The sequence below is a fragment of the Agelaius phoeniceus genome, chromosome 7 (genome assembly GCF_051311805.1).
Source record: "Agelaius phoeniceus isolate bAgePho1 chromosome 7, bAgePho1.hap1, whole genome shotgun sequence".
Lineage (NCBI taxonomy): Eukaryota > Metazoa > Chordata > Aves > Passeriformes > Icteridae > Agelaius > Agelaius phoeniceus.
This window is the reverse complement of record NC_135271.1, coordinates 32,602,993-32,616,469: the sequence shown is the minus strand read 5'-3', so window position 1 is coordinate 32,616,469 and position 13,477 is coordinate 32,602,993. Positions and strand designations below refer to the sequence as shown.

The following is a 13,477-nucleotide window of genomic DNA, read 5'->3' as shown; positions in this document are numbered from 1 at the left end:
GTAGCTATATCTAATCTTCCATGTTGAGTTAACTGTTAGTCTTAAGCAATTTCAGTAATAGGAATTCATTACCCTCTTTTGCTCATTAAACTAACTGCATAATATCTGAGTCACTGAACTCTTCATTTTCCTGTAAAAGAATGGACAGTAGGTCTTTCAAACTTATGGTTCAGCCAGTTCATAATTTTTGTTTGCTCTGCTACTCCTACAGCATTCTGCTAGAAATGCTCTCCAGATTGGAATGATGCAAGCAACATTTTAAGAAAACACTATGTAATAAAAACAGTCACTTCTCAGTTTTAAAATTATTTACTGTATTGTATTGATAAATGGTAATTTTTAACATAATCTGTAATTTTTTTTTTAATGTACCTTACATTTATGGTATTTCTGGCTTTTCCTCAAACTGATGATTGACTTCCACTGATGATTAAATGCTGTGGTCCTTACTTGATGACTACAGTATTTATCCCATACTTTCTAGTTTCTCCATTTTAGAGGCAGTATTCCACAATGACCAAACTGCCATGCATTATCTATAATTCAAACATATTGCAATCTGAAATTTGTCAAAAATGATCTGCAGAAAAGTGTGCATCCATCTCTTTGTACATTGGGCCTGACCTCAACAGGTGTTTATACTCATGCAGAAATATGAGATATGAATTTCTAAGCTGGGAAATTAAAAAAAGCATAGATGAAATGGGTGTGCAGATATCACTGAAACTAGGTGCATAATACACCCTCCAATACACGTTTCCATTTGTTCAGCCTTCCTCTGAAATGTGCTCTATAGTGAACCATGGTACACAAAAATCAAAGTTAAGCTTATGTCAGAATCACAACACAATATACTGTCAGTGTGATTCAACAGAATCAGAATGGGGGAGAAAGACATAAATCTTCTTTTTGTTTGAAGAACAAACTGAATATTTCTTGCTATGTAAAATTCCATTAAATGTCTCAAGTTACTTTTTGTATCCGCAGACTAATACTGTTTACATTTCCTTAACAAAAACTGTATAGAATTTGATGCTACTCAGGAATGTTTTAAAGGAATAATGCCTCTAACTTCAGATTTAAGTGTCAGCAAAAATATATATCTTTAATGTTATCATAGAACATCTCTGTCTAATATTAATTCCCTATAGACTCTATTCTAAATCTGCTTACATCATTCCCTTTATAAGATTAGCTACTTATCAATGCAGCCATTTTACTGATGTTATACTCCATATAGTGATAACATTAGAAGAGTCATAGAATGCTGTAATCAAACTACTTTTACTTATTATAGTACTCATATTTGTCTGTTGCCAGCATCATATGATGGTGTGAAAGAATAATTTTTAAGGTTTGGATTATAATGTTGGTATGATTATTGATGCAGTATTATTTTATTACAACATTGTTTTAAAAGAATTTGTTTTAAATTTTGTCATTCAAATTTTTTTGGCCTTTTATAGTAATTGGACATCTATGTGTACTGTACCAAAGTAATAAGTAGTTTCAAAATGCACAATAAATTCAGAAAATGCATTGGCAAGTGAGTATGCAAAATATCAGCTACTGCTCCTAAAGTAATGTGCTGCTCTTTTGGAAATAAAGATAATTAAATTATCCTATAAAACTCATAATATGTGTTTTCATGTCAATAATAATGAAAACATTACGTTAAAACTTTAGATTTAGCTTTTTACAGACTTGCTAGAATAATATTTACTTGAGGCATGAAAATACATCTGTGAAGCTTGCTGTTGGTTTGGTCATGATTTTGGAAATTTATTTGTATTAACACGTTATCTAAAGTGTAACCTAAAATGCAGCCACATGATTGGAATAATTAAACAGTACAAAATGTGGAAAGTACCAATTCTTAGCTTACTGAAATTTCACTTCAAAATTCTTACGTGTGGCTCAGAATAATACTCCACTAATTTCAGCAATTCCTTGTATGAAAATACCAAAATATTTTAAATAGGGAAAATGCACATTATGTAGTTTCTAATCTTGTGACCTCACCTGTAGTAGAGCAATTTGGCATTGTAGATTGTAGATAAGAAGTTATTTTAGTATCACAGCACTGAATACATTCAAAATATTTTGATAAACATTTACAACATAAATTTCTATTCAAAATAATAAAACTGGAAAAAATAATTATGTGGGGTTTCGTTCACAGAAATTGAATGCATCCAGTTCATCAGAAGGCAGCACAGTTGATATTGGACTACCTCCAGAAGGTGAACAGCCAGAAGCAGAACCAGAAGAAGTTCTAGAGCCAGAAGCTTGTTTTACAGAAGGTAGGCAAAGCAAAACAAAGGCAAGATAAATATACCTAGTTGTGTAGATTCGTGCAGGAGTCTCTTTTTATTCAAAATCAAAAGAAGTTTAGTGATTATAGTTGTAATATCTGATAGTATTAGTCACTCTTTCAGAGTTCCTGCCATAGATTTACTGTTCTTGTGTGTTCTCTCTCTTTGGAAGGTATTGCAAAAGATACAACGATTTAAATTCAAATACTAAACAAAAATGGTCAAAGAGGAATTATAAGGATCTAATGCACCAGTGCTATGATAAGAAATAAGTCAAATGATTACCATTCATTGTGATTGTTAATAAATATTTACTTTATTCTGACATCTGAAAATTTATTGTCACATTTAGGGTGTGTACGGAGATTCAAATGCTGTCAAGTCAGTGTAGAAGAAGGAAAGGGGAAAATCTGGTGGAATCTTAGGAAAACCTGCTATAAGATTGTTGAACACAACTGGTTTGAGACCTTCATAGTCTTCATGATTCTTCTCAGCAGCGGTGCTCTGGTAAATTAAGTGTGGAACTATTGTGACTATTGTGATTTTAAACAGCAAGCATTTAAAATTACAGTTAATCACATAGCTACAGGTAACAAATTAGAATTTGATGTCAAATGTATATATGTTCTAATATAAATATATATCTGCAAGATATAACTAAATGTCTTCACAATTTGCACTGTCCTATAGGAATGGCCAGGAAAAAATTTGAATTGAAAAAATATACATGATGATAAGGCACGTGTCTTTCCCTCAAGTATAACTTCGGCTTTCACTTAATACTTTTAATAAGGCTGGGTCCAAACAATATTCATCTTTCAGCTGAGCTGAACGGCAATACACAAAACTTACTGTAAGACCGCTCTTCAAACTTCATTTTAATTTGTTTCCAGGCATTTGAAGATATCTACATAGAGCAACGTAAAACTATCAAGACCATGCTGGAATATGCTGACAAAGTTTTCACCTATATCTTCATTCTGGAAATGCTTTTAAAATGGGTTGCTTATGGCTTTCAAACCTATTTCACTAATGCATGGTGCTGGCTGGACTTCCTGATTGTTGATGTATGTATTCTTTTTCATGTCCTGTACGATAAGCTTAAAAAAAAAAAGAATATTATGTTTTCAGTATAAGATTTCTGTTCTATTCAACAAAAACTCTATTTTAACTGGTGTGGTGGTATGGTTTATAATTCTGTTCAGAATTGAAAAAAAAATTTGGATATACTTATTTCTCTAGAGATGTTTTTTTAAAATTCTCTAGTTTTATGAAGTTTTAATTCTTTCTTGAAATTATGCTTTTTACTATCTTTTTTCGATGGTATAGAAAAGATGCTGTTCATCCTCTTCAGTTGTTTTGTACATGGAAGCAATTTCTCAAACTGTTTCTAACATTCTAATGAATTACTGTAAGTGTCCTGTCACTTCCTCTGTGCAATATGAAAGGAAAATACTGCTAGGAATTGTCAGTTCCACTGTACTATTCCGTACCCTTGCACTTTTCACTGTATCATGGGGGTGACCTCAAAGACAGTTCAGAGAACCATAGATGAGCCCCCCTAGAATGGGTTCCCACATGATTTTTCAAAGGCTGCACTACCAAGGAGCAGATACACATTGTCTGAAGGAGACCTAGTGAGAAGTGCATTGTAATTTCATGTCTCCATGCTCAACAATGTATGTAAAGTACTTGGTAGCATGAATGGAAGACTACAGATCTTTGACCATATAGCAGATGTTCATTTCCCTTCCATCCCCAATAGCCTGATTTATCTCTCAGTTCCACAGATGTAATTCCCATGGAATGCAAGTTAAGGGTATGTTTTAGACCACCTAATTGTGCATTACGAAAAGCACCAGAATTCTATAGAAATTGCCATATATCTCCCTAAAACTACAGTGGAGGTCTTTACTACACAGAGTTTGGAAAACACTATACCTTGTAAATCCAGACCAACATTGCAAATCCTGTGATAAGACATGACTATATGCTCATATAGTATTTTATGATTGAGTCTGTACCTCTGTAAAACTCAATCATCCCATGTGTAAACTGCCATGACCAGTAGAACTTGTATTTCTCAACAAATATTTAATTCTTATTTGATTATCTGTGGTTTAGTTACTTTGGTGACCCTTATAAATAGCTTTATTAGTTTTTCATGTCAACCTTACCTTGGTGCATTTTTTAAATAAAAAAAATATCTGAAGTATTATTTTTAATCTATTGTCAGGGGATTGACATAAAAAACCAAAAAGAACAATTTGGAGATGAAAGAATTGAGAGAACAGGAAGGATGGAAGGGAAGGGCATTAAATAGACATAAATAGAAGGTGGTATGTTTTATTTTTGATCTATTAGGGCCGTTTCTTCCCAATGGCTATTAGAAGTATATTTCCAAGGATTATTGATGAAAGATAATTGTATTATTTATTTTACAGCTATTCTAGTTTATTTACTCATCTGCCTGCAGACCAGACCAGCGTTATGCAAGCCAGGATTGATGAAGTGGTTAAAGGAGTCACAGGGAATGTAATGAAGTGTGGATATGCCTAACAGTGAAGCTTCTACCATTATCTAACAAACAGTTGGTTCTCAGTCTTGATTAGTCCTGTTAAATCTGAACAGCACTGGTAGCTATGGCTGTTGAATAAGATTTTCTGGACACTAGAAAGTTACATTTGACCAAAAGCAAGGTCTGGATGTGGTTTTTGAGAGCGTTTACATTCTCATCAAGTTCTGAAGATATCATGGGAAGTCCTGACCTAAATTGTCCATTCCAATTCACCCAGCTTTTGGGTGTTTTGTTTCTGCATGTGACTTCATTTTTGTTTAAATCCCACCAAATGTTGACTGGTTTATGTGACTATAGAAGGCACTTTTATACCATGCTATCAACATGATTTCATCAACAGGTACCTAGAATATCCTTTTATTCTACTTTGACTGACATAAAAATTTTTCTGTGTTATAGAGGGTTTCCTGGAGAAAGAGGTCCAGCCTTGAATCTTCTTGAGAAGTTCAGGGCACACATCATTCCCACCATATGTATCAGAAAGATAAAAAGATGAATGAGCAATATTGCCTTTCTGTTTTTGTGTAGGTCTCTTTGGTTAGCTTAACAGCTAATGCCTTGGGCTACTCAGAACTTGGTGCGATTAAATCCCTTAGGACACTAAGAGCTTTGAGACCTCTAAGAGCCTTGTCGCGATTTGAAGGGATGAGGGTAAGACAACGTGAAAGAATCTGAAATAATGCATGCATCCACGGAAACAATGCATGCAGAATAATCAATGACCAATCCATGCAGAAATGCTACACTACCATCCTCTATATTTCACATTTATCACTAACATATAAGCAAAAGGCTTCATCTGCTTATATGAATTCATGTGTTATGGCACATATTGTTACTTAATGAGGATCCTTGGCCTTTCCCCATTTTCATACTTTCATGGAGGGCCCAAGGATTTATCAACTGCATGGATCTATGCAATATTACTGAATTTATCCTATACAAACACATCCTGCTATAGTCAGAACAGTTAAAAAAAGTTCCAGTACTTCCTCTTAAAAGTGTATGCACATACATCCATGTATGCATGCACATGTGTATTTTGTACCAGTTTAGACTATCATACATAGTCTATATCTTTTAACATAGTATTCTGTATATATAAATTGGGAATGTCTTTTAGAAATAGAAGTTTTAGAATGAATTTGTATGTTAATAAGTAAATTAGCACTATTAAAATACCTTCTCTCTTTCATATTAGAACGATTGCATTCTATTTAAGAAAACTTTTCTAGCATATCAGAGGTGGAGCTGGTTTCATGATTTCTGGTTGCTTACTGCTTTCTGTATTGATTGTAAAATGTTGATTATAATCTATAGAGCACTAAGCAGCCTGAAAACATATTAGACTTTTTCTGGTGTATTTGAGAGGTTACTGTCCCCAGCTGTTTGTTATCACTCTATCAGTTACCACAGCTGAGGCCCTCAGCTGCCCAACAGGGCATGTTCAGTCTGTTTCAGTGCACAGTCAAAGTGGTCAGTTTAAATCATTTCTTTAGTGTCCTGAAATGGACAAAGACCTGATGTACTCAGCCATGACTCAAAAGCTCTAGAAATGTTTCTCTCAAGGGTAGTAGTGAACAACCAGACATGGTAGATATTTCTCGCTCCAGCCACAGGAAGGTGTCTGGCTTGCACCTTCAGGGTCCATCTGTCTCTCTTGGACATACTGCCATAATAGTGCATCAGCAGATGCACCTGAACTGGAACCCTCCCACCATAATTAAAAGGGATCCTTGTGTGAGCTCCCTCCTGCGATCACTATTCTTTGCCACCCCAGGTGATAAGCTGATTAGCTAATTTGTAAATCAACTACAAACTGGAGAGCTTCTGAAGAAAATGTCATGCTCTCTGTGTGTGGAAAGTAAGAGAAGAGACTTCAGTGAAAAAGGAAATGGGCTTTGATGAAATGTTATGAATTCAAACAGGAAATAGCATTTCTTTGCCTCCAAAAAATTTTCGGACTTTTATTAAAGCAAATTTGAAAATTTGGGATGTTTCTATCAGAGGTAAGACCTGTCTAAAGCATCAGTATTATCTCACTAAAATAATATTAGCTGTTGGGGTTTCTTTTATGACAATGATTACCAAAACAAAAAACTCAAAATAAAAATATTTCAAATTTTATATAGAATTGCTTAAGTGGCAATTCATTGTTGCAAGGAAAAACCCAATAACCTTGTCATGAAGGTTTAAGGATAATTGTCAATCGCATGACTTCCATGTTGGTGTAAACTTTATCTACACATTTGATCCTGATCTGCCAACTGTATCTCTTTGTACATTCCCAGATGAGGAGAAGATTTATGGGTTTAGCAAAAAATGCAATAAAAAATAGTAGATGAAGTTAGATCACTTAAGATTAGAAATATGACCTATAACTTCATTAGTTAGGCAGTTAACCATCGAAATATTCCAATGGATGTACTGAATTTTGCCTTATTTAAAGTAATTAATTCCAAGTTTAGTGTCTTTAAAGATACAGTAGCTCAAGTTGATGGAGAGATTGATATAAGACTATTTTAAGGTCTGATACATGGAAATTCAATATGTCTGTTCATAACATAATCATTCCATTGGTATTTATCATGTATGAAACTGAAAATATGACAATACAGTACAATGCATATATTTGCATAGACACTTAAATTGCTTCCATTGAGCACTTTCCATATACAAGCAGGAAATTCTGTTCAGTACACGTACAGTTTTTAACACACTGTACGATTCTCTAGGATTTCAACTTGTGCCCATACAAACTAGTAATTAAAAGAAAAAAATTGCCCCATGAAAAAAATTAATTTTTCTCCCTGCATCTTCCTACCACTGGTATTGCTATGAAAGTTATACTTTAATTTGCACTTGGTACTTCATTAAAATAGCCTGTGGGAATACAATTAGTCTGTCCATGCTCTGTCCCAAGCAGTATCACTCACTGCTATATGGTGCTAGGCACTAATACCTTTTTCTTTCAACTAGAAAACAAGGGGTTTGATGTCTTTCTTATGCTTCCCCTGCTTTCATTTGCTGTCAGGCCTAGCCTCTTTTTCTCACAGACTTACTACTGGTGGAAGCTGGAAGGTGTTGGGATCAGTGTTTCCAGTGATGCTCAACGTATGTTTTGAGTGTCTTCAAATGATTCGTATCACAAGCTGGTTCTCTGTAGCTTCAGGACTCAGACTAATACCAGAGAAAGTAGGTCAGCTGTAGAAATCCAGCAATTAAAGAAAGAACATGACTGGACCTGCAGCTGCAGCACAAAGAGGAGCAGAATTCTTGGGTGTACTGAGACTGAAAGCTCGAGGACAAATATTTTCACTTCATTAACTATCCCTTTATATCTCAAAAATTGTTCCTGATGGATGATATCATTACATTTAAGAAATCTACTTATATTTTTGATTAAAAGAATTGAGATAACTTTCAATTAAAAAAAACCTAATATATTTGGAAAATATTCCCAAATTGGGAAAAAATGGCCTTGCCATTTATTATTCCAGTCAAATTGTTGTAAAAATAAGTGAGTACATGGTTTTCTGATTTAAACTAATTCAGCATAGTTATTAGACTGTTCATTTTGCTTAGGTCAAACAATATCTACAGTCATGTGGTTCACAGTGCTGAGTACAAGCTTGTCAACATAAAAGCACAATGTTGAAATAGACAGAAGAGATTTATCCATCAGTTAGGGAATCCTCTCAACCCAGATGCTGAATTATAAAATTCTATATTACTTTTCCTTGTTAATTTATAACAGTTATTGCAAAGGAGATTTTTAGTATGATTAAGAAAATATTCTGATTTGTTTTAAATTTCCACACTAGATATAAACACCTATTAAAATATTTGATTTACAATAAGTGGGAAAAAGGTACAAACAAACAAAAAAGCCTGGAATATTCAGACTTCATGCACCATTCTGTGCTTTTATAAAGTGATGGAGTAATTTACATTGAAAGTAATTTACATTTGATCCAGTTCCTAAATTTAAGGAATAAAATTAATTCCCTGAAGTCCTATAGGCTCTCAAATGTTGTCCAAAGTATGTATCACGTGTGTAGTACACGTGATGATGCTTCATCACCTATCTAATATTCAAAAGGTTTATTTTCTGTTCTGTAAGAGGGCAAGGAATGAAAGCCTATCTACCTGGATCACTAATTTTATAATTCATTGATTCTAGGGATGGTATGGTTGCAGATATAACTGTAATGCCAAAATACTTCATAGAACTTCATTACATATTTGTATTTCAAACAGAAACAATAAGTTTATTATGCTAGAGGATCTGTCCTAGTACTTACATAATATATACTAAATGAAGTATAAAAAGCCTATCAAAGTAATAGCTAGTGTTTTGCATTAAAAAAAGAAAAAGCAAACGTCTTTAAGTTTTAAGGATCTGCTTCAGTTGTTTTGGCAAAGTTGGTGGCAGTGCTCTATACTTAACCAGTTCTATATTCTTAGAGTTATTTACAGAGAGATTTAAAATAGGAATTAATTAAGTTAGCATCATTGAGTCCATCATTAAATTAGTAATTCTCATTCATAATGGACCTACTTTCTCCTAAATTTTATTTTCCTCTGTGTTTTATTTTCATTCTGGCATGTTTTTAATCATTGCTCATCATCACACATGAAATCATTTTCACATTTTTCTTTCCTGAAGCCTGATTTTTCCCAAAATTCAGTTGGGAATGAAATCAAATCTCTTTTTCAAGTTTTATCTGCCAGTTGCCTTAACACTATCAGCTCTGGTGTGTTCAGATACTCAGTAGTTTTCCTGGTTTGAACATTTTCACTTTTTAATTCTAAACGTAAACATCCAAAAGAACATGCATACATTACTTGGTTTTATTTTTAAAAATCCTCAAAGTTAATTTCAATTAGAAATTTGCTTAGAAATAGATTTGAACTTGCTTGGATTTATCCAGGAAACATGTAGTATTAAAAATTTGGTTTGTTCGATTCAATCAGTGATTATAATTATTATGGTTTTGCAGATATACATTAAATAAATATTCTAAAAAGCACTGATAAATACTTATTTTTCCTCTTTTTTTTAAAGTTTATTTTAATGGTTCTTATTTTACCCATTCTTTAAAGCTCCCATTTGCTACTATTTGTATTTTTCCTTCTAATTAAGTTTGGCATTTTATCTTTTCTCTATACTGCTTTTCTGACTTGTTACTCTCAACAATTGAGTTGTAACATAGATATTAGAATTATAATTGCATGTTACATGTGAAGCATTTGTAAGATCCTGGTGCCTGTGTTCTTACAGTGTCTCTCTTCGGTTTCATTTGTACTCCAGGTTGTGGTGAATGCACTGTTAGGAGCAATTCCATCTATTATGAATGTGCTTCTTGTTTGCCTTATATTCTGGCTGATATTTAGTATCATGGGAGTAAATCTATTTGCTGGAAAGTTTTACTACTGTGTTAACACTACAACTGATGAGAGATTTGATATCAGCCAAATTAACAACTTTAGTCAGTGTGAGGAGCTCATACAAAACAACGAAACTGCCCGCTGGAAGAATGTGAAGGTCAACTTTGACAATGTAGGCCTTGGTTACCTTTCTCTGCTCCAAGTGGTAAGTCACCTGCCCTTAATTCCTTAATTTCTTTTTATCTTTCTGTATCTCTGTTGTTTACCTGCAACAGTAAAAAGTTTTTTACTTCTTTTTTTTTAATTTAGAAATTTTGTTTCTCAATTCTTGGTTTGAATTATGAAGTGTGAGATAAATCCATAACTCTACAGAAGAAGTAACACAAAGCCTAGAGGATATACTGACAATGAGAAAAAAAATGTAATTCAAACATAATAGACTGCTGCCTTGAATCTGTATCAAGTAAACCTCTAATGCTCATGCACAGAAAAAAATAACTTCTACACCAGATATTACTCATAATAGACAAAAGAGTTCTTAATGGATGCTGCCCCTCTATAGTCAGATATTAGAATTGGCTTGCAATTCCTGTACATGAATAAAACATACAATAGAAAGCAAGAGTCAGCTATTAGGATTTCACTCTGCTGGTTTTCATGATGAGTACTAAAAACACTTAGTCTTCAGCTCCTAAAAAATGCTTCTGACAAGGCATTTTCCAGGAACAGTGTGACCTAAACACCTGTGTTCTGTTTATAGGCTACATTTAAAGGATGGATGGATATCATGTACGCAGCTGTGGATTCTCGTAATGTAAGTATAGTCCCTTGACTCCATTTGTTTTGATTGTATGAGCTCCAAGATTTGAGAATGTAATTTTAACATCTTTCAGAAATTACAGTAAAAATAAAAGAACAAAGAGTTGCTATAATTTTGTAGTTAAAGAAAATGGAAATCATGGGAAAAATACAAGAAATGAGGTAAGCAGAGGAGCAGTCCTACCGTATTCCATTTTCTCTATGGTACACTTGAACCAAAATTCCCCAATCCTGCAACACACCTGTAGCCATGAAATTCCTTTTCCTCCTCTCATTATGCGTTGAGCCATTCTTTATATTTGGAAACAGACACCATCATAGAAAGGTTTTTGGGGGTTTTTTTGTAATACTGATCTTATTTATAGTTAAGACTTTCATTGTGCTCTGCAAGCTGCCTGACTGCTTTCTTTAGGGCAGAGTGCTTATTTTTAATTAGATCTGTGCATTTTCTTACCCTTTGGCCTGCCCCTTGTTCCCTTGGTGCAAGTTTTCCTCCAGTTCTAAGTAGACAATTGAAGAATCTATACTAGTAAAGCTCCATTTCTTTTTTTTTTGTAAGCTGCACACACAGCAGGAGGTCTACTGTAGTATAGTGAAGGTGAATAGCTATACCAAGAAAATATGCTTAGTCTAAACATGGCTTGGATGCCTCTCTTCCACAATCCTGTGCAGTTTCCTGAGTGCCTGTAGCAATGAAATCTCCACAAGCAAATATTTTGTATTCATTGTTAAACTAATGTGTAGTTTCTATGCCTTTTTTGCAGGTTTTGGATCAGCCCAAGTATGAAGATAACCTGTACATGTATCTTTACTTTGTCATCTTTATCATCTTTGGATCGTTTTTTACCTTGAACCTTTTTATTGGTGTCATCATAGACAATTTCAACCAGCAGAAAAAGAAGATAAGTACTTCATTATTATTCTGAAAAGGACATTAAAAATTCTTATTTTTGGTCCACTGATGACAACTTTATTAATATTTTTTATGATAAATTAGTTACAGTGCCGCATAGTAAATACATTAAATTATTAAAGCTTATAATTTGTCTTGATGAGGGTTAGATGGACAAATGACAATCTATGACTCTCCATGGTTAGTGAAATACTCAATGTCATCTTTGTAAAGATGTGGATTTGAGACTGAAGCCTTAATTGACTCATGAAAAGGCTAACCACTGAAATAGCCAAATGTAGCTATAAAAACTCTTTGCTATACTACCTTCATGTCAAAAAGCTCAGCAGTACAGATTTCTGAACTTTGATGAAAAACATTGTATTATCTTTATTTGTACCTTCTTTAGTCTGTGTTTTGTCAACACTGCCTGAAAAGGTATCAGTGTTCCAGCTGCTGAATTCAACACTTTCTGTAGCTTAATACTTAATATAAAAATCATAAAAGAGGATTTTTATATCTATCCTAAATTTTCCCACAGATGAGAATGTGATCATTAGTATTATTTATAAGTAATCAATAAAGATACATGATTGTAACCAGTTTTTGTCTCTTGGGTTTACTTTGGAGGTCAAGACATTTTCATGACAGAAGAACAGAAGAAATACTACAATGCAATGAAAAAATTGGGTTCAAAGAAACCACAAAAACCTATACCTCGACCAGCAGTAAGAATAAAAATATTTTCTGTTATTTTTACATCTATTTAAAAATTGGATTTTTTCTATTATGCCTTAGGCTGAAATAAGTTGTAAGCAAAAAAGAAAATGTATAAGAAAAGCCTTATTAATCTGAAATACCTTTTTTTTTCTTTTTCTTCTGCTATAACAGAACAAATTCCAAGGCATGGTCTTTGATTTTGTAACCAAACAAGCATTTGATATCAGTATCATGATACTTATCTGCCTTAACATGGTCACAATGATGGTAGAAACAGATGATCAGAGTGAAGAAATGGAAAACATTTTATATTGGATTAACCTGGTGTTTATTGTACTTTTCACTGGAGAATTTGTCCTGAAATTGATTTCACTTCGTCATTACTACTTCACTATAGGTTGGAATATTTTTGATTTTGTGGTTGTCATTCTCTCCATAGTAGGTAAGAGCAACTAATTTTTATAAAATGTCTATTTCTGTGAACATGGATATATTTTTGCCGTGTAAAATCTATTTATATTTTGGTTCAACTTTGTCACTAGAAAGTCTTATCCATAAGATAACTGAAAAGTATGGTAAGAATTTTTTAGCAAGAGGTTTCATACACTCCTACTTTTTTACTGGTTGAAATTAGATCTATATTCTGAAATCAGTAGAGATTCCTACACATGCATGAAAGGCAATTTTGATGTAAACTTACAGTGACAGTTGCAGGTGAAAGAGTTCAGTCATCCAAAATCCAAGAGTAAAATCTGTGTGGGA

The 13,477-nt window shown here is 33.4% G+C and overlaps 1 protein-coding gene across 5 annotated transcripts in view; it reads left to right on the top strand.

Annotated features, from left to right (window-relative positions):
• The window catches only part of SCN2A (sodium voltage-gated channel alpha subunit 2), a 73,633-nt gene that overhangs the window by 56,028 nt on the left and 4,128 nt on the right, over window positions 1-13,477 (top strand). For all 5 annotated transcript variants that reach the window (XM_077181468.1, XM_077181465.1, XM_077181467.1 and 2 more), the window contains exons 18-26: window positions 2,183-2,303; window positions 2,668-2,822; window positions 3,209-3,382; window positions 5,422-5,544; window positions 10,208-10,489; window positions 11,045-11,098; window positions 11,868-12,005; window positions 12,619-12,723; window positions 12,887-13,157. In XM_077181468.1, coding sequence (XP_077037583.1) covers window positions 2,183-2,303; window positions 2,668-2,822; window positions 3,209-3,382; window positions 5,422-5,544; window positions 10,208-10,489; window positions 11,045-11,098; window positions 11,868-12,005; window positions 12,619-12,723; window positions 12,887-13,157 — 1,423 coding nt within the window. The remainder of the gene's footprint in view (window positions 1-2,182; window positions 2,304-2,667; window positions 2,823-3,208; window positions 3,383-5,421; window positions 5,545-10,207; window positions 10,490-11,044; window positions 11,099-11,867; window positions 12,006-12,618; window positions 12,724-12,886; window positions 13,158-13,477) is intronic.